This window comes from Penicilliopsis zonata, assembly GCF_001890105.1.
Source record: "Penicilliopsis zonata CBS 506.65 unplaced genomic scaffold ASPZOscaffold_2, whole genome shotgun sequence".
In the NCBI taxonomy this organism is placed as follows: Eukaryota; Fungi; Ascomycota; class Eurotiomycetes; order Eurotiales; family Aspergillaceae; genus Penicilliopsis; species Penicilliopsis zonata.
In genome coordinates, this window is record NW_019208912.1 from 2,110,050 (window position 1) to 2,134,540 (window position 24,491).

The 24,491-nt window shown below is 55.5% G+C and overlaps 13 protein-coding genes across 13 annotated transcripts; 10 read left to right on the forward strand and 3 right to left on the reverse strand.

Moving 5' to 3' along the window:
- Positions 1–611: 611 nt before the first annotated feature.
- ASPZODRAFT_57654 (hypothetical protein) lies at positions 612–1,083 on the reverse strand (the record flags this gene model as incomplete). The annotated part of the gene is made up of 3 exons (XM_022728697.1): positions 612–750; positions 817–881; positions 958–1,083. 3 exons carry the CDS (start codon positions 1,081–1,083, stop codon positions 612–614), a joined length of 330 nt encoding a protein of 109 aa, XP_022584894.1.
- Positions 1,084–1,819: 736 nt separating this feature from the next.
- Positions 1,820–2,574, forward strand: ASPZODRAFT_139685 (hypothetical protein; the record flags this gene model as incomplete). The annotated part of the gene is made up of 2 exons (XM_022724579.1): positions 1,820–2,111; positions 2,279–2,574. The coding sequence occupies 2 exons, from the start codon at positions 1,820–1,822 to the stop codon at positions 2,572–2,574; spliced, it is 588 nt and encodes a 195-aa protein (XP_022584895.1).
- Positions 2,575–3,431: 857 nt separating this feature from the next.
- ASPZODRAFT_139686 (hypothetical protein) lies at positions 3,432–5,087 on the forward strand (the record flags this gene model as incomplete). Its single annotated transcript, XM_022724580.1, has 3 exons — positions 3,432–3,625; positions 3,677–3,939; positions 4,009–5,087. 3 exons carry the CDS (start codon positions 3,432–3,434, stop codon positions 5,085–5,087), a joined length of 1,536 nt encoding a protein of 511 aa, XP_022584896.1.
- A 132-nt stretch (positions 5,088–5,219) lies between these two features.
- On the forward strand, positions 5,220–6,611 carry ASPZODRAFT_1158335 (hypothetical protein). Its single transcript, XM_022721120.1, has 3 exons — positions 5,220–5,417; positions 5,477–5,926; positions 5,972–6,611. Exons 1-3 carry the CDS (start codon positions 5,352–5,354, stop codon positions 6,494–6,496), a joined length of 1,041 nt encoding a protein of 346 aa, XP_022584897.1. The 5' UTR covers positions 5,220–5,351; the 3' UTR covers positions 6,497–6,611.
- Positions 6,612–6,725: 114 nt separating this feature from the next.
- ASPZODRAFT_139688 (hypothetical protein) lies at positions 6,726–9,074 on the forward strand (the record flags this gene model as incomplete). The annotated part of the gene is made up of 1 exon (XM_022724581.1): positions 6,726–9,074. One exon carries the CDS (start codon positions 6,726–6,728, stop codon positions 9,072–9,074), a length of 2,349 nt encoding a protein of 782 aa, XP_022584898.1.
- ASPZODRAFT_1158448 (hypothetical protein) lies at positions 8,862–9,907 on the reverse strand. The gene has a single exon (XM_022721121.1). The coding sequence runs from the start codon at positions 9,691–9,693 to the stop codon at positions 9,244–9,246; it is 450 nt and encodes a 149-aa protein (XP_022584899.1). The 5' UTR covers positions 9,694–9,907; the 3' UTR covers positions 8,862–9,243.
- A 213-nt stretch (positions 9,908–10,120) lies between these two features.
- On the reverse strand, positions 10,121–11,673 carry ASPZODRAFT_57642 (hypothetical protein; the record flags this gene model as incomplete). The annotated part of the gene is made up of 4 exons (XM_022728696.1): positions 10,121–10,798; positions 10,852–10,986; positions 11,061–11,552; positions 11,617–11,673. The coding sequence occupies 4 exons, from the start codon at positions 11,671–11,673 to the stop codon at positions 10,121–10,123; spliced, it is 1,362 nt and encodes a 453-aa protein (XP_022584900.1).
- A 531-nt stretch (positions 11,674–12,204) lies between these two features.
- Positions 12,205–13,534, forward strand: ASPZODRAFT_149721 (hypothetical protein; the record flags this gene model as incomplete). Its single annotated transcript, XM_022725519.1, has 3 exons — positions 12,205–12,320; positions 12,376–13,298; positions 13,497–13,534. 3 exons carry the CDS (start codon positions 12,205–12,207, stop codon positions 13,532–13,534), a joined length of 1,077 nt encoding a protein of 358 aa, XP_022584901.1.
- Positions 13,535–14,962: 1,428 nt separating this feature from the next.
- Positions 14,963–16,143, forward strand: ASPZODRAFT_58389 (hypothetical protein; the record flags this gene model as incomplete). Its single annotated transcript, XM_022728762.1, has 3 exons — positions 14,963–15,613; positions 15,671–16,025; positions 16,097–16,143. 3 exons carry the CDS (start codon positions 14,963–14,965, stop codon positions 16,141–16,143), a joined length of 1,053 nt encoding a protein of 350 aa, XP_022584902.1.
- Positions 16,144–16,381: 238 nt separating this feature from the next.
- On the forward strand, positions 16,382–17,360 carry ASPZODRAFT_13475 (hypothetical protein; the record flags this gene model as incomplete). The annotated part of the gene is made up of 4 exons (XM_022723622.1): positions 16,382–16,569; positions 16,631–16,794; positions 16,859–17,145; positions 17,199–17,360. The coding sequence occupies 4 exons, from the start codon at positions 16,382–16,384 to the stop codon at positions 17,358–17,360; spliced, it is 801 nt and encodes a 266-aa protein (XP_022584903.1).
- Positions 17,361–18,202: 842 nt separating this feature from the next.
- Positions 18,203–19,026, forward strand: ASPZODRAFT_33204 (hypothetical protein; the record flags this gene model as incomplete). Its single annotated transcript, XM_022728250.1, has 3 exons — positions 18,203–18,309; positions 18,366–18,935; positions 18,987–19,026. Coding segments are annotated over 3 exons (717 nt in total), but the record flags the coding sequence as incomplete, so codon positions are not given.
- Positions 19,027–19,338: 312 nt separating this feature from the next.
- Positions 19,339–21,684, forward strand: ASPZODRAFT_1163839 (hypothetical protein). Its single transcript, XM_022721137.1, has 4 exons — positions 19,339–19,789; positions 19,854–19,862; positions 19,915–21,576; positions 21,636–21,684. The coding sequence occupies exons 1-3, from the start codon at positions 19,638–19,640 to the stop codon at positions 21,506–21,508; spliced, it is 1,755 nt and encodes a 584-aa protein (XP_022584905.1). The 5' UTR covers positions 19,339–19,637; the 3' UTR covers positions 21,509–21,576; positions 21,636–21,684.
- Positions 21,154–24,429, forward strand: ASPZODRAFT_1165843 (hypothetical protein). The gene is made up of 6 exons (XM_022721142.1): positions 21,154–21,576; positions 21,704–22,784; positions 22,847–23,028; positions 23,086–23,384; positions 23,445–23,656; positions 23,715–24,429. The coding sequence occupies exons 1-6, from the start codon at positions 21,566–21,568 to the stop codon at positions 24,273–24,275; spliced, it is 2,346 nt and encodes a 781-aa protein (XP_022584906.1). The 5' UTR covers positions 21,154–21,565; the 3' UTR covers positions 24,276–24,429.
- Positions 24,430–24,491: the final 62 nt, after the last annotated feature.

A 24,491-nucleotide genomic window follows, 5' to 3' on the forward strand; every position in this document is an offset into this window, starting at 1 on the left:
GGGGCTGTTATCCTTTTTGCAACGGGCGTTGGCCGAGATCAGTTAATTTGTCGTAATAGGAACAAGCATCAGCCATGAAGATATTCTATATATCGAGTAGTCAGTGCGCCAGATAAATAAGATGATGTGCTCCCCATCCAGCATGGCTGCAGCTGCAATTTTGTTGCATGCCAATCAGACTCGAACAGAGACCACAATGGAGATCCCGGCTGCATTAATATTTGCCTCGCAATCTCACAAAGAAGAAGACCAATTACACCAGGATATGCAGATAGTAAGTTAAGCAGAGCAGGGAAAAACTCTTGACTAACTCCCAAAATTTAGGTCACGATGACCAAGCCAATATTTTGCATGCCAAAAGGATGATTTAATGATGATTTAACAAAGATGAAGATTCAAAACAGACCGAATTACTCCCCATGAAACTCATGGTCGAGAACTATCAGGTTGACGAAGGAAAAGTTTGCCTTGGCAAGTTGGTATCCACAGAAGAGAAGAAGAGAAGAAAACTAGTAACAAGGTGACAACAACCAAGGAGGACCCGAATTGAATTGTCGAACAATGGCCATCAACAAGAATTATAATGGGCAGGATGCTTCAATTGGTCTGCCTCAGGGTCCGGGTGGCCCAGGGGGACCGCCCATAAAGCCGCCGGGGCCTCCTGGAGGACCTCCAGGACCTCCAAATCCGCCCGGGCCATCGTCACCACAGCAGCAGTCGCAGCATTCAAAGCAGCAGAAACCGGCGCAACTAAGAAACCAGAACATGAGTCATCGCTTATTCCAACAGTCTCTTGTGGTTGACCGGATCACTCACAGGCCGCAGCAGATATCTTCACCATCACCACCACGGAGATGGACGTTCATCGACTCGTTTGCTTGCTATGACCACGGGGGAATGGTTAGTCAGGACAGTCCCTCTCTCTCCATGAAAGAAAGGTGAGGAGGGTGGAAAAACCGGTTGTTCAGTGACCAGGCCGGCCGGACTGGCAGGCTGTTGCATAGTGATGGTCTGGGCGTCCCATTTCTGTTCCGCCACAGGCTCCTCCTGCCGGAGCCACTTGGCGATAAAGTCTCCAAACATGATGAACAAGTTGTATTTCTCGATTCGTCGACTGTGAAGAAGAAAAGGAAGGGAAAGGAAAAGGAACGAACGACCGGGCAGCGGCACGATCGGCCTTTAAAGATTGATCATGCCTGCTAGTTAATCGTAATGGCGATGGGCCTTGTGGACATGCCGAGAGTTCAGCGCCCAGCGTGCCTGACAACAGTTGATATTAGCACAGCCATATGTTGGCGTCACTAGCGCCCACTGTGGCAGTTATCAGCATCATTTGATGCATCGAGAAGGACTCATTGGCCACGGTCGCGAGAAGACAGGGAGAGAATCGAAGCATCGCCTTTCCCCTGAACCCCTGGGTGGAGCTTCCGAATGGAGCCGGCAGACAAGTTCACGAGTGTTTTCTTCTCTGGTTGACTCGTCTAATCGTGGAGCTTCACCGAAACGGCGAAACCTGCGATCGCTGTGACAGCTGTCCATCGGCGTCTTGATTGTGGCACACTGTCACTGGTCATCAACAAAACCCGTGACCGATCATATACTCCAGGAGACAACGAGAGATGATAAAGGCGCGATGCCAATGGTCTTGTGTATACGTTGCCAGGCTCCACTGGCCTCCACCGTCTCGCAGAAATGGGTAAATGGGCGTATTATTAGCGAAGCTGATCCCTCAAAATAGGATCCGTTGAGCCGTAGCATCTTCCCAAAGCTTTAGGCAGCAGTATGGCCATCTCCAGCTCCTCCGCGAGCCCAAATAACGATGCACTTCGATGGCTGTCGTCGTGGTTGTCGTGACGGAGTCGAAGGCGAGGATGAGAGAAGTTTTGGCGGTGTAGAAAATACGGCGTCACATGACGAGGGGCCCCTGCCTAAGCGGGCAGTCGCACAAAACTGGGCAGCACGACACGACAACGCCTCTTCGTATGACAAGGACGGAATGCCAGCGTTACAGGTGTATAGCCGGGGAAATAGTCGAGAATATATCGAGAAGAGGTCCGAGGGAGCGTCCGATGAGTCGGGAATTTCCTTTGGTTGTGCGCAGTCAGCAGGAGGTGAGTCTCGCGTTGCTCTGGCAAAGCCGCCCCGCTGACGATCACAATTGAATAGGGTTGAAATCCGCCTGATTGTCAGCAAAGTCGATGCCCAGGGGGTTCTGGTCTGGGGGAGGGCTCTCTATGATCAATACTGAGGTTATGAGTGGTGGAATTCCCAAACGCAGGGTCACACAGCCAAGGTTTACTGCCCGTGGGGGTTTCACACTTCCCAGGTTCGGATTGTGTCAAGACCTCTCCAAAATTCAGCCAGTCCTCCTGTGGAATGGCCGGCAGGGAATGTGTCAGCGATAGTCGCTCGCCACTGGCAGTCGGCGATTTGGACGGAGTTTCCTCGTACGGAGGGGTTCTCCGTACAGAGCACGGCATATCTACCTACAAGACGAGCCGACAGCAGCTGCCCGGTGATTTGCTGGGTACCCTTCAGCAAGAAGTTGGCAGTCAGGCAGTCCGCAGAGAGTGATGATCGTCGTGTACCATGTGCGATGCAACCATAAACCTTGGCTAAGAGCTGTATCGGGGATTTTACTTTCGCATAAGGTTGGACAGGATCATCAACGTTATTTCACTGACACAACAGTGGAAGTTGCAGCATCTAGAACCAGACAGGTCCATCTTCCACGGCCCCAGGGAACGAAATAATGGCTTCGATCATCGACGTCAACGTCCTCCTCGCTTTTACGAGTCATGGTGCCACCCATCAGATGACCGGTCTTGGCTACTCCTCCCTTCATCTCCGGCTTATACTTTTCTATCGGAGAACTTCCATGGCGGTCCTCACCTTGGATTGTTTACCTAGGTTGGCGACGCTGCTCCACATTTTTCGCCTTCCGGACTTTCTCCGACCCATGCCTCTCTTCTAATTATCAGTATTGGAACCGTCGTCCAGACTGCCTAACTCGCGATAGGCAGTGTGCACTGGGCAGGTCTACAACGGACAAACACCGAGCGAGAGACAGGGATCGGCCGCTGAGAAAGCCGCTGGCAGCCGCTGGGAAAGCCGCCGGGGAAACGTGGCTGGGATAACCCCCGGAATAACGTGGGGGAACAAAGAGATAGACCCGTTTTGAGTTTCGATGATCATGATAGTATCCACAGTAGAGCTCGCCCCCCGCAAATCTACCCCGGACTGGATGGGGAGATGTCGTGTTATACGAGATGGTGCTCTGGATGCTCTTTGTGCTCGCTCCTGGGTGCTCTCTCCCCGTTCTATAAATGCCCTGTCTCCCAGATTCGATGCTGGGAAAGCGTCAGTCTCAGGCTTCCGACTAATACACTACCCTCTCATTCTACTCTTGTCTTGCCTTGCCTTGCATCATCATGGCAGGCGACGATCTTTTCATTACAGACCGTGAGGCGATGGGGGAGAAGGTTGAGATGTCGCACGAGGAAGTCGTGCACATTGCAGAGCTGTCACCACACGAGAAAGAACTCGAGAAGAAGTTGCGTAGACGCATTGATTCGCTCATCATGCCACTGGTCATTCTCGTCTATCTGATGAATTATATTGACCGGTATGTTATCTCTCCAGAGGGGGGGTGGTAGTATATTGCTAACTATCAAAGGAACAACTATGCAGCAGCAAAGTTGCAAGGCCTAGAACAGGATCTGGGTCTCACCGGTACGCAGTATGAGACGGGATTGTCGGTTCTCTTCGTGGGGTACATCCTCATGCAGGTGCCGTCGAACCTGCTCCTCAACTATATCGGGCGGCCGTCTCTATACCTTGGGTGCTTTGTCATCGCTTGGGGAACCGTGTCGGCTCTGACTAGCCAGGTCAAGAGCTACGGAGGCATTGTCGCCTGTCGATTTATCCTAGGCCTTGTCGGTACGTTCTTTACCATTTACTTCCTCACGGGATCAAAAATCAAATGGGGCTTGGCTGATAGATGAATAGAGGCACCATTTTTCGCGGGCGTTCTCTTTTACCTTTCCAAGTGGTATACGAGAAAGGAACTCGCACTGCGGATGAGTATCTTCTATTCCGGGTCGCTGCTGAGCGGGGCGTTTGGCAATCTCATTGCCGCGGGCATTCTGCACGGGCTCGCGGGCAAGCGAGGAATCTCGGCATGGCAATGGCTGTACATCATCGAGGGCAGCCTGACGGTGACGATTGGGATTGTGATCTGCTTCATCCTGCCGGACTTCCCACAGACGTGGTCGATGCTGCCACCGGAGATGCAGGCGGTGGCGAACCGGCGGCTGGCGATCGAAGCGGCCGAGGCGGACGTGGACGAAGGAGGGGGCATGAGCCAGCTGAAGGGAGTGAAGATGGCATTTTCCGACATCAAGACGTACATCCTGGCGCTGGCGTACATGGGGATCACGGGGGCGAGTGGATTCCAGAACTTCTTCCCGACGCTGACGGAGACGCTGGGCTACAACGAGACGATCTCGCTGCTACTGGTGGCGCCGCCGTACGTGTTCATGGTGGTGTACAGCATGGTGCACTCGCACATGTCGGATCGGTTCGGCAACCGGTTCTGGTTCTTCGTGTATCCGATCCCGATCTCGATCGTGGGTTTTGTGATCTTCATGACGACCGACAAGTTTGGGCCGCGCTACTTCTCCTTCTTCCTGATGATCTTTGTCTTTGCGCAGAACGGCACGCTGTACTCGTGGATCTCGAACGCGATCCCACGCCCGCCGGCCAAACGCGCGGCGGCGTACGCCTTTATCAACTCGGTGGGCAACTCGGCCAGCATCTGGACGCCGTACACGTACAACAGCACCGACGCGCCCTACTACCGGCTGGCGCTGGGGGTGTGCATCGCGCTGCAGACGCTCGGCGCCCTGATGGCCTGCACCCTAGCGCTGTACATGCGCCATCAGAACCAGCAGCTGGCGCGGCTGGAGAACGAAGACGCCGTGCTGACGGCCAAAGACCTGCGCCGCCTGCAGCGCACGGCGGAAGTGGAAGGGATCGACATTGCGGCGGCTCGGCGTTTGCAGAAGGGGTTCCGCTATATGCTCTAGCAGTGTTAATGTTGTAACTATGTAGTAGTAGTTACATCTTATCTATACCCCGCTCGATTCTCGTGGATGAACCTTGTCATTGTATGAATCAGGCCATACTCCGTACAGCCGCGGCAAGAAACGGGTGGCGAGATGACGTCGTTATATACCCCATCATCATCAATCAATACTATGTCTATTGCATATTATCTCTGACATTTTAATATTCAAGATATAATATTCAAGAGACATAGTACTATTGATTCTCATCCGAATACTACCATCATGTGCATTGCACTGCTCTCCACGGCACACCCCGCGTACCAACTGATCCTCATCAACAACCGGGATGTAAGACGACCCAATAGTCACTACATTCTACAGATTTAGTATTCTAATGGATGGTCTAGGAATTCCTGCACCGCCCCACCTCACGAGCCAACTGGTGGCCAACCCCCCACGGACACGTTCTCGGAGCGCAAGACCTGGCGCGGCCACTGCACGCCACCTGGTTGGGAATCACACGGCAGGGACGGCTGGCGGTGCTGACCAACTTCCACGAGACGTCTTGCGAGCAGGCCGTGGGCAAGATCAGTCGCGGGGCGATCGTGCACGGCTGGCTGACGCTGCCGGCGGACCATGCGATGACGGTGCCGGAGTTTGTGGGCGATCTGGTTCTCTCGACGGGGATGGGGGCGTCGGCGAGCAGGTTGCAGGACATTGGCGGGTTCAATCTGATCTGTGGACAGCTGGGCAGCGGGGGGAAGAAGGATAAGGATGGCAGTGCTGGGAATAAGACACAGCTGGCGATCTTGTCGAACAGGGAGGATGCCCAGGACCAAACGGCGGTGGCGGACATCGTGGCGGCAGACGATCATCATGTTTCCTGGCTGAGTACTGACCAGCGAGGCCGGACGATCGGAGTCAGCAATACGGGTCTTCATGACCGGTCCTGGGAGAAGGTTATTCTTGGTGAACGGTTGATGGAAGAGGCCATCGCTGCGCAGGACGACGACGACGACGACGACGACGACAACGAACAAAGTAAAGAAGACAGGCTGATCCGCCGGCTGCTCGCTGTGCTATCGACAGACACACTGCCCCGACTGGAAGGAAACGATGCCGACAACGGCGTCGAGGCGTATCTCCCGCATCTCCCGTCAAGCATCTTCATCCCACGCATCGGTCAGGATCTGGCCGAGGAAGAGGGTCAGGCACGCACCGACACGCCGCTGTCGGGGATGGAGATGCCTGGCGATCGGCCGCGACGGGCGTATCTGCACGGCGTCTATGCCACGCAGAAGCAAACGGTCATCCTGGTGGGCTTCGACGGGCGGGTGCGATACTTCGAGCGCACGCTGTACGATGACGAGGCGAAGCGCATTCCCGAGGGAGAGGGGGACTGTTCGTATGAGTTTATGATTGATTAGTAAACACAGGAATGGAAGCGATGAAGAGCGAATTAAAAAATAGGGAAGCAAAGGAAGACGCACAGAAGCAAAACAGGGAACAGGCAATCTGCACGCCACGACAGGGGTCGATCAGGCCATACTCGGGCGTACATATAAGACCGCCAGCCAGAAAAAAAAATAAAGAAATTCGATAATAATAATAAGAAGAAGAAGAAGAAGCTCACACACTCTCTCGCTCGCACTCACCATGGGCAAACGAATCGGCCTGTTGACCTCTGGCGGCGACGCCCCCGGCATGAACGGCGTCGTCCGGGCGGTGGTGCGGATGGCCATCCACTGCGACTGCGAGGCGTACGGCATCTATGAAGGCTACGAGGGCCTCGTCCAGGGCGGCGACATGATCCGCCAGCTGTACTGGGAGGATGTACGCGGCTGGCTGCTGCGCGGAGGCACGCTGATCGGCTCTGCGCGCTGCGCAGCGTTCCGCGAGCGCGCCGGGCGCCTGGCCGCGGCGCGCAACCTGATCCTCAATGGCATCGACGCCCTGGTGGTGTGCGGCGGCGACGGTAGCCTGACGGGGGCAGACGTGTTTCGGGCGGAATGGACGGGCCTGCTGGATGAGCTGGTGGCGACGGGGACGCTGACGGCGGAGCAGGTGGCGCCGTACGCGACGCTGAACATCGTCGGCCTGCTGGGCTCGATCGACAACGACTTCTCGGGCACCGACGCGACGATCGGGTGCTACTCGGCGCTGACGCGCATCTGCGAGGCGATCGACGACGTCTTCGACACGGCGACCTCGCACCGCCGCGGGTTCGTCGTCGAGGTGATGGGCCGATACTGCGGCTGGCTGGCCCTGATGGCCGCCATCAGCACCGCCGCCGACTGGCTGTTCATCCCGGAGATGCCGCCGCGCGACGGCTGGGAGGAGGACATGTGCTCGATCATCACGAAGAACCGCGACCGGGGCAAGCGGCGCACCATCGTCATCGTGGCCGAGGGCGCCCAGGACCGCAACCTCAACCACATCGCCTCGGCCAAGATCAAGGACATCCTCACCGACCGGCTGCATCTCGACACGCGCGTCTCCGTGCTGGGCCACATCCAGCGCGGGGGACCCCCCTGTGCGTATGATCGCTGGCTGTCGACTCTGCAGGGCGTCAAGGCCGTCGAGGCCCTGCTGGCGCTGACGCCCGACACACCCTCGCCCGTGGTGACCATCCGCGAGAACACCATCGGCGTCTCGTCGCTGGCCGAGACGGTCAAGCTGACGCAGGAGACCGCCGCCAGCATCGACGCCAAGCAGTTCGACCGTGCCATGACCCTGCGCGACTCCGAGTTCCTCGACTACCACCGCGGGTACCGCCATCTGACCACCGCCGACCACCCCAAGATGCTGCTGCCGGACAGCCAGCGCATGCGCATCGCCATCATCCACGTCGGCGCCCCCGCGGGCGGCATGAACCCGGCCACGCGCGCCGCCGTCGCCTACTGCCTGACCAAGGGCCACACGCCCATCGCCATCCACAACGGGTTCCCCGGTCTGTGTCGCCATCACGCCGACAAGCCCGTCGGCTCCGTGCGCGAGGTGAAGTGGCTCGAGGCCGACAACTGGGTCAACGAGGGCGGCTCCGAGCTGGGTACAAACGTCGGCCTGCCCTCCGAGGATATGCCGACCACGGCACACTGTTTCGAGCTCTACCGCTTCGACGCCCTGTTCCTCATCGGCGGCTTCGAGGCCTTCACGGCTCTGAGCCAGCTGCGCATGGCGCGCGACCGCTTCCCGGCCTTCCGCATCCCGCTCGTCCTGCTCCCCGCCGCCATGTCCAACAACGTCCCCGGAACAGAGTACTCGCTGGGGAGCGATACCAGCCTCAACGCGCTGGTCTCCTTCTGTGATGTGGTGCGCCAGTCTGCCAGCTCGTCGCGCCGCTGCGCCTTTGTGGTGGAAGCCCAGGGCGGGAAATCGGGGTATCTGGCCACCACCACCGCGTTAGCCATCGGCGCCGTCACGGTCTACACGCCCGAGCAGGGGATCAGTATCCAGCGCCTCACCACGGACATCACGTACCTGCGGCAGAACTTTGCGCTGGACCACGGCGCCAGTCGCGCGGGGAAAGTCATTGTGCGTAACGAACGCGCCTCCGCCACGTACAGCACGGCGGTCATCGCGCAGATGATCAACGACGAAGCCCACGGCCGCTTCGAAGCGCAGGGTGTTGTTCCCGGTCATTTCCAACAGGGCGGCAAACCCTCGCCTATCGATCGGATCCGCGCGTTCCGGCTCGCGATCAGATGCATCGACCATCTTGAGACCTTTGCGGGTAAATCACACCAGGAGATCGTCGACGATGACCTCTCCGCGGCGGTGATCGGCATCAAGGGCTCGCATGTCCTTCTCTCGCCCATGGGTGGGCCGGCGGGCGTCGAGGCCACAGAGACGGACTGGGAGGGTCGGCGGCCAAAGCATGAGCCCTGGCTCGCTCATCGGAAGCTCGTGGATATCCTTTCCGGTCGCGCGGCCGTCGAGACGGGCTTGAACGGCGATCGCGAGGGCTGGGGATGTTATGATAGTGGGAATAGTTCGTCGAACTGAATCCAGTCGTTGAATTGATTACTTTGAGTGGTTTAATGATATAATGACAATATATTAATTTCAATCATGACTAGATACATCGCTATCCATAACTTCTAGACTCGTCAGTATAATCCCCAAGGAAGAGGATACTAACACACTTACTTATTCATTTATTCATTTATTCTTATCATTCTTCAATTCGTCGTGAACATAAAGTATGCGCCCATCTCCCTCTCTCGCCCGCGATCTCGAGTTCCAGCAGCGCGGCATTCACAGATTCGATATCCAACTCCTTGTCGACGGGGACGGGCTTCCGGTGCTCACGTCTGCGTCGTTGCCGGCGCTCAAAGGCTGCGATCCGCTGCATGAGATCTTCGTGCACCGCGTTGTTCGCCACCCGGTTGATGGAGGCGTTGCCGACAACATGCCGCAGATCGGGTTCGCGGCTGAGTGCCTCGGCGCGCATCTTCAGCAGAGAGATCTCGCTGAGCCGGTAGGCCAGCACTTCCTGTTGCTTCTTTTCATGCGCGGCAGCCGCGGCTGAGGATGACGCTGCTGTTACTGTTGTTTTGGAGCGAGGTTGGTGTTGGTAGATGTGTGGCAGGTTGCGGGTGATGACTCGAATGTGTACGCTCATGATGCTGCTGCTGCTGATGATGATGATGATGATGATGATGATGGCAAGATCATTGATTGCAAGATAGATATGGTTTGATGTAGACTCAGTCCGACTTCTCGGTTTTAGATGCTCCCGTTATGTCATTTCTGGTCGGGCTGTTCCGGGTGACGGTCGTGACGCTCCGGACAGTCACACAATCACACCACCACTCATCAGACCGACATTAACAATTATTCTGGGGAGATCCATGTAGTCATACCGATCAGACTACCGTGCTGGAAACTCTATTGGACTTTAAGCCGGGGATAGACAAGTCTGGCCGCAGAATCAATCCCATCACTTGACCTGTTACTTCCTGGGAGGAGGCGAGAAACACGGCAGTTGAGACCCTGTTAAAGTCTCATGAGAAATCTCGTTCCCCATGGAAAACTCGTTGCCCCTTGGTTCATTGAACCGACAGCATTCGGATTCCCCGCGGCAAATATTCCAGCAAGTCACTTGTCTCGAAGGACACCCCTTGCAGGGTTGCAAATTCACGCGTGTAGCTCTCCATCTCTTGCTCGACTTCGAGTCGTAAGGTATGGTCTTGCTTTTGCATCCAAGCCACCATGAGGCCCACAAACGTGTAGCTGGCCCCCAGCGGTCGGTAGATGGCTGCCTCCCGGGCAAGAGATAGGAGCTGCCGGGAGAAGTCCACCGACTCCAGCTGGATTGCAGCGTCTTCCTCTTCGCCTCCTTCGTCAACCCCAAAGGCGCGCAGCGCGACATTGATGATCATCACGATTGTCAACCCAAGCCCGTACATACGCTGGTAATGGGCATAGGCGAACGGCATATCTCCCGTGGCGCTAGACCTTGGAACACCAGCATACTCCAGCTGCTGGGTATCTAACAGAACCTTGGACATCTGGTAGAGCGTTTTTGTCTCGTCGCGTAAGGCCGTTATACCAGTTCGGTCCCCGCGAGCAGACATGTCTCTGCCTCGTTGCGTGATCACCGGGATCTGGGCTAGACAGAGCAGCATCTGGCCAATAGTGTTACTACGGGCCAGCTCATGGTCTACCAGGGCGGCCCATTCCTCAGGATTCAATTTGATCTTCTCGTTGACAAGGCCTTCAAAGAGCTAGGAAGATCAGCTGAAGCAGTGAGCACGAGCCGAGGAGAAAAATTCCTTACCACTGGTCCGCGTAGACTTAGCAAAACCTTCTGCTCGAACTCATCCGGCGACGCCAAAAACCCGCGAGCTCGAAGAATCTGGGCCGCACCTTGCGCATGGCTCGACCAGCCGGGTCCAGCCGTGCCGAGTAAAGCCTGCGAGTCGAGATGAGTTCCTGGCTGCCACCATTTCATCTATCTTCTTTTCACATATCACCGCTGTGACCAACCTGGCATAGCAAAAGCAGCATGACTGCACAAAGTGTGTTCGAAGACACAGCTTGGATCGGGTCATCCAAGGCACTCCGCAGCGCCTGCAACGCGCGAGAATACTTCGTCAAGGCGTGGACAGATGTTGTCCCGCGGCAACTGCTGAAGCTCACATGGGCACTGATCAACGCATCTGCAGAGGCATCGAGAGCGGGACTTTCCCCGAGTCGCGGCGGAATATCGACTAGAAAGTCGCCGTAGGTCCAGAACAGACTGTATCTCAAGTCCGACGAGGGACTCACGGCGTAGATAAACGCCTTGACCAACGACGTTCTCTCGTTCGCAGGAGGAGTACCAAGCAACACCTGCCTGGTCCCACGGCGAGACATCACGGCCGATTGCTTCGTAGACAACCCTTGAGCCTCCACGAATTTGTACCTCTTTCTCCCCGATCCCTCACAGGGCAGCCCCAGGCGAATGCAGCGTGAGCATGCCGGGGTTCTCTCATCGCACTGTTGTTTATTCCTGCGTCAGTACGGAGTACGACACGCCGCCCGACACAACGCCCTGACTGACCTTCTTCTTCTGCTTGCGGCATCCCTCGCAGGCTCTGCCTGAAGGTACGCCAGGCATCTCATCCGCTGCTGCCTCGACGAAGAGCCAAGCCAGACGGTTCTTTCCAACAGATGGTGATAATATACCTGCCTAAAGACGCTCGCTTCAGCCTCACCGACGCCCCGCGCGGGACGATCGGTCACGTGGTGTGATTATGTCATTTGGGTCACGTGGAATTCGAGCCGCGCCCCCCGCTGGACGGCGCTAACCGGATATGGTTCGACGCGCCGCTGTCCTCCCCAAAATGAGGAAAGAGCGACAGGGACAACGACATCTCCTCCAGTCCTTCTCTGTCGTTCCAGAATGCTTCACGCTGCTGGTGATCGTACCCTGAATCCGGTGCGATGGAGCGCTACAAGGCTGAGGAATGCCTGCGGGGGTCGATGGGCCCTTTGAGGGCTGTGTTTGTTGCTCGCCATGGGGAGTATAAGAGGAGAGTCTGTCCCGGGTCATGGTCAGTGTCTTCGAAGGCTTCTTCTGTCTGCACGAGTTTCTTTAACGGTTTCTTTTCCAGCTTCATCTGATTTATTAGGTTTGTTTTGGATCATCATGTCGTCGAATAGCGAGGCAACGAGCCTCTATCCATACACTCCCAGCCATGTTCTGCCGGCAATCTTCTCTGTGCTGATCGGGGCATCTCTGGTCTTGCATTTATACCAGAACTAGTCAGTCTTAAGTATGCCCTGCATCAAAATTTGTCGCTGACATGATGGTCTTCAGTCTCTATAAGCTCTGGGGTGTGACGTTCTGGATGTTCTGGGGAGGCGCCGTCTTCTTGACAGGCTGGATCGCCCGTTGCGTCTCGAGTTATCACACCGCGAATCTGAACCTGTATATCGTGCAGACGGTCTTCACCCTCGCCGGACCACCAATTTACTCGGCAATGGCGTACAATGCCATCGGACGACTCCTGAACTATCTTCCGATGCACTCCCCTCTCAACCCGAACCGGGTGAGCTTTCTATTCATCTACCTAGGCGCAGCGGTTGAGGGATTGACTGGCGCGGGAGCTTCGACCATGGCCACCGCGCTGCCAGATATATCTTCGTTTGAGAATGGTGGCAAGCTCGTCAAGGCTGCCCTCATCCTCCAGGCGACTGTCGAGGTGTGGCTGGTGGTGCTGCTCTGGGTGGTCAACCGCCGCTGCGCGCGTGCAGGGATGCTGCCTCACAATGTGCGCATGCTCTTCGTCACCCTCTATGGTACCTCGACTCTCGTCCTGATCCGATGCGTCTTCCGTGTTGTCCAGTCCTTTGCAGAGATCTCGGCAGTCGCTTGTTCGCCATCGTGCAGCAGCCCCGTCCTCGAGCACGAATGGTATCTCTACGTCTTTGAGGCAGCACCGATGGCGGTGTTCACTCTGTGGCTCAATCTCCTCCATCCTGGGAAGTACCTGCCTCGCGAAAAACGGGTATATCTTGATTTCGATGGCAAAACCGAACGACTCGGCCCAGGCTGGATCGACAACCGTTCCCAATGGCAAACCTTTATGGATCCGTTAGATCTTGAAGGTACCCTCAAGGGCAAACCTGCCCATGAGCCGTACTGGCAGGAAGCGGAACGATGGCCGGTCTGTGAAAATGGAAGCTTTGCAGCCGGGTCAGCTTCAAACGTGAGAGGTCGAGCCCAGAAAATACACGAAGGTATCGGTTTGCTAACGACTACTAGAAGGCATAAGTATATGATTTCTACTCAGGCAGAGACTCACCACGAGGGACTCTGCTGAGATATAGATCTTTTTTTCTTATTTTCTTACTGCATTCTTATTACTTTCCTTTCTTCTGCACTTTTTTGGTCCATCAATTTTGTCTCTCAAGTGATGATTACTACACATACACAAGTGTTTTTCAACATGGCTATCTCCTGTTATTATGTATAAGCTTCTCCGGAATATTTTGGTTATTGCTATCAATTATCTACTGTACATTTTGGCTCTGAAAAATTCCTTTAGCTCTTTCATAGCACATGGGGGCATGCATCTTTCCCCGCTGTTAGCATGACCATCACCAACACGAAACAACTTTGGGGACCTTGATGAACCTCTCAATGCAGTAAAGAGTCCTCCTCCTTCATGAGGACCTTGGAAGTAGATGGATGATATAACTTCGACGGTCCATCAACCCACGAAGGTCGGTCTCGGATTTATAGGAGGTTTCCTTTCCTACGAACCAGCTCTACCATACACTTCTCAGACTCCCAATAAGCCTCGAGCCTCTACTTCAAGGAGACACGGCGATACTACTGTTCCAAGGATTATAAGGTATTTTCATGGATGATGGTCCTACACCAAGATCCCACTTTCGAAAGGCTGTACTGATACCGGACAGAACCCGATCGGCCTTCTCCAAATATAGGATCTCCTTTCATCCATTTCGCAACCAGAAATAAGATGTCTTGCATATCTCCCTGGGAGAATCCACCTCTTTAAAGATCCCGTTCGCCCGAGTGTGCGGAACAAGGCCGCTCGCTGCTCGTAGGAATGCGGGGGACGATCGGCAATTTATGCAATTCCAAAATTTAGGCTTCTCGTGCCTTTGTCTGCGATGCTGCAGGGCTGGGGTTTTAGAATCTCCTTCATTCCACGGAGTATTCTCTGTGTATATGGATGGACCCTGTTGACCACTGTGTTGACACAGGTACGGAAGCTGCGAATAATTCGTTGGGAGTGACGTCAACCGTTATCCAGATAGAGCGTCGTGCTCCTCAAGCATCAGCCCACTTTATTCCCCTCACCGGCCGCCGGCCGACCAAAGCCCGAGAGAAAGAGAGAGAGGGCGTTCGCTATCCCACCGAGACATGGATAGCAATCGCCTGATTGAGAATCGAGAAACGCCGGTTGCCCCTCCAGGAACCGTATTCTTCTCGCCATAATCTTCCTTGCTCTTACCACCCCGCATCAGGATACCTGTTTTCCGCCACCTCATAAGCAGGATTGGCCAATCGCATAGTGTTGAGGATCTGTATAGGAGGGGTTTAAAACTCGCAATTCCAAGCCTGCAAAAGCCTATCGATCCAGGATGGCATGGTGTTGAGTGGTGCCAAGTTGAGGGTGGTCTGCTCAGCCATCCGAGTCTGACATCCAACCAGTGGACTTGGTTCAGATCACCAGTCCCATGTTCTCGACTATAAAATTCCCCCTGTGATCCCAACGGTCCCGGCTGTTCCTTCTGCCTCTACCCCTCCTCAACAAGCAACAGTCTTTTTCCTTTAATTGACCTCTGTGATAGAGTCCTTTGGGAGTTTTTGTGGTTGCCTGTTTATAATTTTTCTTCTACTGAGTTGAATTCAAAACCCCTACACCATCACCATGGCGATTCCTGAGATGCAATGGGCCCAGGTCATCGAGAGCCCCGAGAGCGGTGTCGTTTACAAGCAGATCCCCGTCCCCAAGCCCGGCCCGGATGAGGTGCTGGTCAACATCAAGTACTCCGGTGTCTGCCACACCGACCTGCATGCCCTGAAGGGAGACTGGCCGCTGGATCGGAAGATGCCGCTGGTGGGCGGCCACGAGGGCGCCGGAGTGGTGGTCGCCAAGGGCGAGCTGGTCACTCAGGTCGAGATTGGCGACCACGCAGGTGTCAAGTGGCTGCACGGATCGTGTCTGGCGTGTGAGTTCTGCCGCCAGTCGGACGAGCCTCTGTGCGCCAAGGCCCTGCTCTCCGGATACACCGTCGACGGCACCTTCCAGCAGTACTGCACCGCCAAGGCGGCCCACGTCTCGATCATCCCCAAAGATGTGCCGCTGGACGCGGTCGCGCCCATCCTGTGCGCCGGCATCACGGTCTACAAGGGTCTGAAGGAGTCGGGGGCTCGTCCCGGTCAGACGGTCGCCATTGTTGGCGCCGGCGGTGGTCTGGGATCGCTGGCCCAGCAGTACGCCAAGGCGATGGGGCTGCGGATCATCGCCATCGACGGCGGCGAAGAGAAGCGCGCCATGTGCGAGCAGCTGGGTGCTCAGGTACGTCATATATCAACCCAGTGGATGGTTCGATGGATTAGTTACTAACAGTTTTAGGCCTATGTGGACTTCACCAAGAGCAGCGACCTGGTCGCGGATGTGCAGGCCGCCACCGAGGACGGGCTGGGCCCGCATGCCGTGCTGCTGCTGGCCGTGTCCGAGGGACCCTTCCAGCAGGCGGCCAGCTACGTGCGGTCGCGCGGTTCGATCGTGGCGATCGGCTTGCCGGCCAACGCCTACCTCCGGGCGCCCGTGTTCGGCACGGTGGTCAAGATGATCAACATCAAGGGCAGCTACGTCGGTAACCGCCAGGATGGCATCGAGGCGGTCGACTTCTTCCGCCGGGGGTTGATCAAGGCCCCGTTCAAGACGGTCCCATTGGAGGATTTGCCCAAGGTCTACGAGCTCATGGGTAAGCTAAGTTCTTTTTTTTTTTTTTTTTCCTTCTTCTTCTTTGACTGATCCTTCGCTAACGATACCCAGAACAAGGTAAGATCGCCGGTCGGTACGTGCTGCAGATGCCGGAGTAGATCAGCGCGAGGATGAAGAGAGTATCTAGTATTTATGGTGATAATGATCAATGAATTAATATGGAATCTTAAGTACTATAGATGACGCCGATCTGATGGTATTCACTATAGTTAAAGTTGAGCATACCTCATAGTTACTCTACTAGTGAATATTGAGAGCCATGGTACCTCGTAGCCTATGAAGACAATTATATATTTTGCCTATACAGGTATTATCTTGCTTCCCACCTCTGTCAACATGCCTCGATCGCAGGAAGTCTTCCCGAAAGACACTACACCACAGAAGATGGTTCTCAACGTGCTGCATCAGATCAGAGAAGCAGAACAGGACACTGAGATCATCTACGAACAGGTAGAGCCGGAGAAAGGAGGGTTGGTCTATCGATTCCTGATTGAAGATGAGGAGGTTGAGCGACTTGCCGCAAGGTACAACCATCGATATATGTAGTATCCATACATACTCCATCATTCTAACCTGATGCAATAGACTTGTGTACAACTCATTTTCCAGAGTTCTCAGAATCAAAGTGATGCCTCCTGAACTCCATGACGCTCACCAACGGTGGGCGATAAATTCCAGCAGGGTATGGTGCATTCAAGGGCTCTTAAACCTACAGGAGAGCAATTTACTGGGTAATGGAGTAGGAACAAGTATGTCCTACCTTAATAGAGCAAAGCTATATGCTATATATCAAGAAACTAATGATACATCGAGCATTTGCCGGGTTTACGGGAGCATACACCGGGTCTGCTGCAGAGCCGGATTTCTTCTTCCGACCTGATACTAGCGACTTCCCTACCATCGTCATCGAGTCTGGATGGGAAGACTCAATGCCCCATCTGCGAGCCGATAAAGACCTGTGGATGCTGGGGAATCAATCCGTTCAGCTGGTGATCTTGCTTGGATGGACCGTCACCGGCGGGGGGACGGTTGGGGGGCGTGCTGAGATCTGGCGACGGACTGCTGCTGGTGGTGGTGATGGTCTGACAAGCAATGAGATTGTTTGTTTATCTGTCTTCCCATACTCCAGTCTGATTGAAGCTGATATTGTTAGTCTATCTTCCCAACTCCTTCACCTGGCTTGGATAGCATCAGCTTCACCAAAGGCCAACTGTTCGGTCAAGCAGGGGTTACCGCGCCTCAAACGATTCTATCTCTTGAGGTGCAGATGCTGAGGGAGATTATAGGTGAATTATACAATAGGTTGAGTGAGTAAATTGATTGACCATTTGCAGCCTCAGGCAGGTACTCAGGCATTCAGGCACTAATAGTGCCTCAGGCAGTAAGGCACTACAAATGCCTCAGGCACCAGATCATTCAGGGTCCAGCTCTTCTCTATCGAGTCCAGCCATCCACAGTCTCAATAATAATAATACAAAATAAATATAAATCAAGAGATAACTATAAATAGTGAATAGATAAATAATCAACACTTCCAACTAGTTATCGATAATAGTCGGCTACAATTTCCTCCTCATTCATGGTCCCACCACTGTTAGTTAAATTACCCTCCCTCGTGTCTCGCCTCGTGCCTGTCCCTTTTCACCTCCCAAACTTTGTCCTCCTCATGCCGTAGTCTGTTCTTCTTCTCTCTTTTCTCCCTCGTACATGCATCGTGTCAGTCGCTCATTTCACTCCTTCTATCCATTCTATCCATTCTATTCTGTTCATTCTGTTTATCTATTGATTTCTTTGATTCTCTCGTTCTGCTATGCGATGAGATCCGCGGTTCGTGGTCTCGGCTTTGCCGTCTTCCTCCTCTGCATCATTTGGCTCGTCAAAGACCAGCTTCACGCTACTCAGTATCGCCAGACGGTCTCTTCCCTTTCGTCGGACACGTTCGGGCAACAGAAGAATCAGCAGCAGCAGCAGCAGCAGCAGCAATCGGAGCCACAGTCGCAACAGCAACAACAGCAGCAAGAGTCCACACAGAAACATCAACACCAACACCAAGAACAAGAAGAACAACCGCAGCAGCAAGAGTCAGCGCCCTCTGATGCAGTAGCTCACGTCGAGTTCAAGAATGCCCTTGTCTTACATGGGACCCAAAGTCCCCGCCCGGCGGGTTACAAGTCGATCCCGATCGACACACCAAACGACCGGATTATCGTGATGGCTCGCTTGTCGTTTGAGGATACTTCGTGGGTCGCGGCCGAATTAAACGAGTACGATGCTCTTGATTTCTAAAAAAAAAAAAATTGAGACATAACTAACGTGCTAGATGGCGGAGCATGATCTACACCGTCGACGACACCTCAATGACCTACCATACCCCCGTGAACAAGGGCCGCGAGAGCCTGGCGTATCTGCAATACATCGTGGATCATTACTACAGCCTGCCCAGCCTAATCATCTTCCTCCACAGCCACCGCTCCGGCTGGCCGCAAGCCTGGCACACCGACACCTTCGACTACAGCAACGTCGAGTCGGTGCGTCTCCTGCGCCCCGATTTCGTCCAGAAGAACGGCTATGTCAACCTGCGCTGCATGGACGACCCGGGCTGCCCGGCCGAGATTCGTCCCTTCCGCGACCCCCCGGACGAGGGCCGCGAGGCCGAGCTGTACTACGCCCGCGCCTACCAGGAGCTGTTCAACACCTCCACCGTCCCCGAGGAGGTCGGCGTCGCCTGCTGCTCCCAGTTCGCCGTCTCGCGCGACCAGGTCCTCAAGCGCCCGCACTCGGACTACCTGCGTTTCTACACCTGGGTCCTCACCACCGATCTTTCCGATGAGACGGTCAGCCGCATCATGGAGTACTCTTGGCATATTATCTTTGGCATGGATGCTGTCTAGTACGTGTCTCCTAAACAATACTTTATCCCCCCCATTTTCTGACCTTCTAGCTGCCCCGATGTGTACCAGTGTTACCGTGAAGTATACGGCTACCAAATTTAACGACCTTTCTCGATTTTCTTCTCTTCTTCTACTTTTCTTCATCTTCTCTTCTACTTTTCTTCTACTTCTACTCAATTCCTCTTATTTTCTTCATACATGTTCAATCAGCCTGTACAGTGACATGATAGACCTACCTCAATTACACTTCTTCAATGTATCATAACTATTCCCCAGACAATCCGGTCTGTCATACGACTGCACTTGCAGTTACAGTACCTGGAACTTCCAGGAACTGTCAATACGACGAGCTCTACCGCACACTACCTATTCCTTCCGCTACAATCATTCATTTTAAGATGTCAAGGATCTCGACCCACCGATTAGCCGTTGCGCCTCACCCCTGTCATGCCATGTTTCCTGTAGTTGTGTTGCAAATCTACCCGAACACCTCCATCTACCATAGGTAAGGCAAAACAATAAGGAAAACAATCGCATGTGATGTCATGTGACGCATACACCGCCTAATACTGCCGCTTCCCTCTTGACGCAATCGATTTTCTTTCTTTCTTCCCTCCTGCTTTTCCTCTTCGCCCCTTTTTGCCCCTGAGGGGGAAGCATCCATTTGACACTATCGATGGCATCATCTCTTATCTAGCGCTATGAAGTATATTCTGGTTTCCGGTGGCGTCATCTCCGGCGTGGGAAAGGGCATCATTGCCTCCAGCACGGGTCTGCTGCTCAAGACCTTGGGCGTCAAGGTTACCTCCATCAAGATTGACCCGTACATGAATCTTGATGCGGGGACGATGGCGTGAGTTTTGTTTTTTTCTCCTTTGATTTACGGCGGTTCGTAAGATCTACTGCTAATTTTCAAGTCCCACTGAGTTAGTTCTCCCTACCATCGCATCTGACTCTCCTTACATCGCTAACAAACAGACATGGCGAGGTGTACGTCCTCGACGACGGCGGCGAGGTCGATCTCGATCTGGGCAACTACGAGCGGTACCTGAACATCACCCTCGGACGGGACCAGAACATCACGACCGGCAAGATCTACCAACATGTGATTCAACGGGAGCGGCGTGGAGATTATCTGGGCAAGACGGTGCAGATCGTGCCGCATCTGACGGATGCGATCCAGGAATGGGTTGAGCGGGTGGCGCGCATCCCCGTCGACGCGTCGGGCCAGGAGCCCGACGTGTGTATCATCGAGCTGGGGGGCACGGTGGGGGATATCGAGAGCGCGCCCTTTGTCGAGGCGATGAGCCAACTGCAGCGGCGCGTGGGGAAACGCAATGTCCGCCAGATCCACGTCAGCTACGTGCCGCTCATCGGGACCGAGCAGAAGACCAAGCCGACGCAGCGGGCGATCGGAGACGTGCGCAGCGCGGGACTGTGGCCGGATCTCATCGCCTGTCGATGCGAGACCCCGCTGCAGGAGCCGACGGTGCAGAAGATCGCCGACGCGTGCCAGGTGGATCGCGAGCAGGTCGTCGCCGTGCACAACGTGTCCACGACGTACCATGTCCCCATCCTGCTGGAGCAACAGGGCTTGCTGCACACCATCTCCCGGCTGCTCGAGGTGCCCGCGATGGAGAAGAGTCCGACGCTGGTCCGGCAGGGAAAAGCGATCTGGCAGGAGTGGCAAGGGTTGGCGACCAACGAGGACTTGCGCGTCCTGGAGACGGTCTCCATCGCGCTGGTGGGGAAATACACCAGCCTGCACGATTCGTACATGAGCGTGACCAAGGCTCTGGAACATGCGGCCATGCACTGCGAGAAGAAGCTGAACCTGGTCTGGGTGGACGCCGCGCACCTCGACGACGCCACGCAGGAGAGCGCCCCCGCCGACTTCTTCAAGGCCTGGCACGACGTGTGCACCGCCGCCGGCATCCTGGTGCCCGGCGGGTTCGGCCAGCGCGGTACCGAGGGCATGATCAAGGCCGCGCACTGGGCGCGCACCAACAACATCCCTTACCTGGGCGTGTGTCTGGGCATGCAGCTGGCGGTGGTCGAGTACGCGCGCCACGTGTGCGGCCTGCCGCGCGCCGGCAGCGCCGAGTTCGATCCCGACTGCTGCGACCCGCCGGTGATAGTGTACATGCCCGAAATCGACCGGGAAAATATGGGCGGCACGATGCGGGTGGGTAAACGCCGCACCGTCTTCCAGCCTGGCAGCGAGTGGTCGCGTCTCCGTCGTCTGTACGGGTCCGCGCCGGAGCTGTGGGAACGGCACCGGCACCGCTACGAGGTCAACCCGGAGCTTGTCTCCATGCTAGAGAGTGCCGGCTTGACCTTTGTCGGCAAGGACGACGCCGGCCAGCGGATGGAGATCGTCGAGCTGCGCGACCATCCGTGGTATGTCGGCGTGCAGTTCCACCCGGAGTACCTCAGCCGCGTGCTCGCGCCCAGTAAGACCTTCCTGGGGTTCTTTGCTGCCGCGGCGGGCTGTCTGGACGATGTGACGGCCAGGTTTCGGGATCGCCGTGATCTCAGCGTAGTCCGTAGAAGTAAAAGTAGTAGTAAGTAGGAGTGATGAGTTGTAACTATATAGGACACTGTCTAGACTCTATAGCAGAGTCATTTGATGACTAACTGGTGAGTAAGCATGACTAATAGCGGAGTAACTAGAACCTGTGCTTAGTAATAAACATCAGGTGACTCACCCGAAGCGGCAAGTCCGGGAAACTTTCAGCTGTCTCACGTGACCGCGTGAATCTCCCAGGCTTCCTTCCTCGCCACTGACGACAACCCAGACAACGACAACGACAACGACGGCGAGCGACAGCGAGCGACAGCGAGTGCGACTGCAGGAGGCAGGCATGGAGGACGAACGAAGCAGCGACGGCTGGCGGATCTCCAAGGCGTGCCAGGAATGCCGCCGGCGCAAGATCAAGTGCAACGGGCACACGCCGTGCAAGACGTGCCAGCTGCGCAAGACGCCGTGTCTGTACCGCGACATCACCCGCCAGCGGCGCAAGAAGACTCGCGATGCTGCGTCCGTCGCTGCGCTGTCGGCCTCGTGGGCTGCGTCCGACAGGGCAGAAGCCTCGCAGGCGTCTCCGGGAGGGACAGGTCCAGAAGACCCCTCGTCTCCTGGTGGTCCCTCGCAGGGTCGCAACGACAACAACAACAACAACACCACCAGCAGCAGTAAAAATAATCATCATCATCTTCATCTTCATAATAATGGGACTACCGGTGGTTCTTCGTTGAATCCCTTCCACAGCAGTGTCTCGGCGACGCACATGGCCACCCCGTCGTGCGAGGTGCAGCTCTACTACGGGCCGACGTCACACTTTTCTCTCATGCAGCACATCTATCGCGACCTGATCACCCCGCCGCACGTGGAGCACCATGAGCCACACGGCGGCGTGGACGAGGCCAGCGCGGGCATCGATCTGTTCAGCTTCCGCCGCATCTTCTTCGGCGGCACGGCCGGCGAGACGCGCGACGTCGCCGCCGCCGCGGGCGCGGGGGCCGCTTCGGCAGGCGCAGCGAGCATGTTCATGCCCTATCCCCTTGCGCAGGAGTTCCTTCGCCGGTACCTGTCTACCTTGTACCACCTCACGCCCTTTAAACCCCGCGCGGCGTTTGAGTACGAGCTCGAACAGCTCTATTATCCGTCGTGGAACACGCCGGCGAACCCGCTGGGGCAGTCGATCCTGTTGCTCGCTCTGGCGTTGGGATCCCAGGGTACAGAGCAGTATCACTGGGGGGAACTGCTGTTCGACCGGGCCAAGGCGTTGACGGCGCCGCTAGACGACGTGGTGAACTTGCAGGCAGTGCAGGTCTCATTACTGATGATAAGAGCCCTTTCTCTTCCTTCTTCTTCGTCTTCTTCTAGAGTAACCGCTGACGTCTACACGCCCACTACCAGACTGAGATGGGGAGACCGAATTCCTCCTTCTTGCATCTGGGTACCGCGGTGCGCAAGGCTTTTTCCGCTGGCTTACACAAGGAAGCGGCGGCCAACAACCATCAAGAAGGGATGAGGAAGATCATCGAAGAACGCCGAGTCACGCTCTGGGGGCTCTATTTCTATGAGACGTAAACACACATCCCAGCTTTGTTTTTCTCTCTCTCTCTCTCTCTGACATTTTCTAGCTGGTGCTGCTTCTATCTAGGACGACCGAGTTCGCTATCTCTAAAAGACATTGATATCGCATATCCCGAAGATCCCTTCCTGCTGGCGCTTATCCGGCTCACCAAGGCGACCGCGCGATCGGCCGAGGAGATGTACGGCGAACGACACGAATCCCTGCTCCAGATGTGGAGGGTCGCCCGGTCGATCTCGAATGACCTCAAAAGCTTCGAGCCGGACATGCAGCGAGCACTCGGCTTTGGACTCGACAAGCCGGCGCAGCAGGGCGACCTCGGCGCCCGGCAGACCATTCTCCTCACCCGTAAGCCGACACTTCTAGACCCGAGAAATCAACCCCACCCCTTGCTGACAACCGATATAGTATACTATCACATCATCCTTCTGACTTACCGACCATTCTTGATCTTCCGGGGCCGACTGCAAAGGGGAAACCGATCATCCTCGTCCGCGGCGGCCAATCGTCCGATAGAGATCCCCACCTGGCTGAACGAAGCCTGCAATAATGCGCTGTACTCGGCCCGACGAACGATCCATCACCTCTGCGAGGCGGCTACCATTAACGATCTAGCGAGGGTGTGTCTTCTTCTTTGTACCATGTTTAATTTGTATACTTGCGTAGCTGACCAGGTAGGAAATCCGATACCATGGCTTTTTCCTGGGCAGCTCCTGTTTGTGTCTGCTGTACGACATGTTGAACGTTGAGGGCGCAGCCTGCACCCACCTGCCCTGGATCCATGCGGGGATGAACTGCCTGGCGTCGATGCGAGCGGGCGAGCCGGTGATCAGCACGGTGGCGCCCCTGCAGGCGATCCTCAAGAGCCTGAACCCGGCGTACGAGTGGATCGCGCCGGCGTCCTCCTCTTCCGCCTCCTCCTACCAGCATGCCGCCGCCGCCGGCAGCGGCAGCAATGCCACGACGGCGAGCCTCTCGGCGACGACGTCCGGGTCTGGCTCTGGCTACGCTTCGATGATGAACTATCTGCCCGGGTTGCGGATGGCCGGGGTCGGAGCCCTCGACGCCGAGGCGCTGCAGGAGGAGCTGCAGTTCCAGCCGAGTACGGTCAAGAGCAGCGACGACCTGCCCGACTTTACGCAGTCGGAGATGGGCTTCGACTTTGACTTTTCCACAATGGACCTGGAGGCTTTTCTGTCGCTTCCGGGGATGGACGTACCCGTACCTAGTACCTACTAACAGTACGGAGTATCTAGTTCTACTAATACTATACCCTGTACACTACCAGGTGTACTTTTTTGCATCAGATCCAATCTTGCTTACCGCGCAGAGCCTAGTAACTATATAGTGATAGTATTATCTACAATTTTATCTGTCTCGTAGACATCAGGCAGCAAGGCAGCAAGGCAGCAAGGCAGCAACATCGCGAAGAAAACCAACAATCCAACGACGTCC

Bases quoted from the DNA above. Each gene is read 5' to 3' on its own strand.
- ASPZODRAFT_1158335 (XM_022721120.1), top strand. From the start codon at position 5,352: ATGTGCATTGCACTGCTCTCCACGGCACACCCCGCGTACCAACTGATC. The intron at 5,418-5,476 runs GTAAGACGACCC...TGGATGGTCTAG, and splicing joins TCCTCATCAACAACCGGGAT to GAATTCCTGCACCGCCCCAC. The intron at 5,927-5,971 runs GTGGCGGCAGAC...AGTACTGACCAG, and splicing joins AAACGGCGGTGGCGGACATC to CGAGGCCGGACGATCGGAGT.
- ASPZODRAFT_1158448 (XM_022721121.1), bottom strand. From the start codon at position 9,693: ATGAGCGTACACATTCGAGTCATCACCCGCAACCTGCCACACATCTAC.
- ASPZODRAFT_1163839 (XM_022721137.1), top strand. From the start codon at position 19,638: ATGAAGTATATTCTGGTTTCCGGTGGCGTCATCTCCGGCGTGGGAAAG.
- ASPZODRAFT_1165843 (XM_022721142.1), top strand. The intron at 23,029-23,085 runs GTAAACACACAT...GACATTTTCTAG, and splicing joins GGGCTCTATTTCTATGAGAC to CTGGTGCTGCTTCTATCTAG. The intron at 23,657-23,714 runs GTGTGTCTTCTT...CTGACCAGGTAG, and splicing joins CCATTAACGATCTAGCGAGG to GAAATCCGATACCATGGCTT.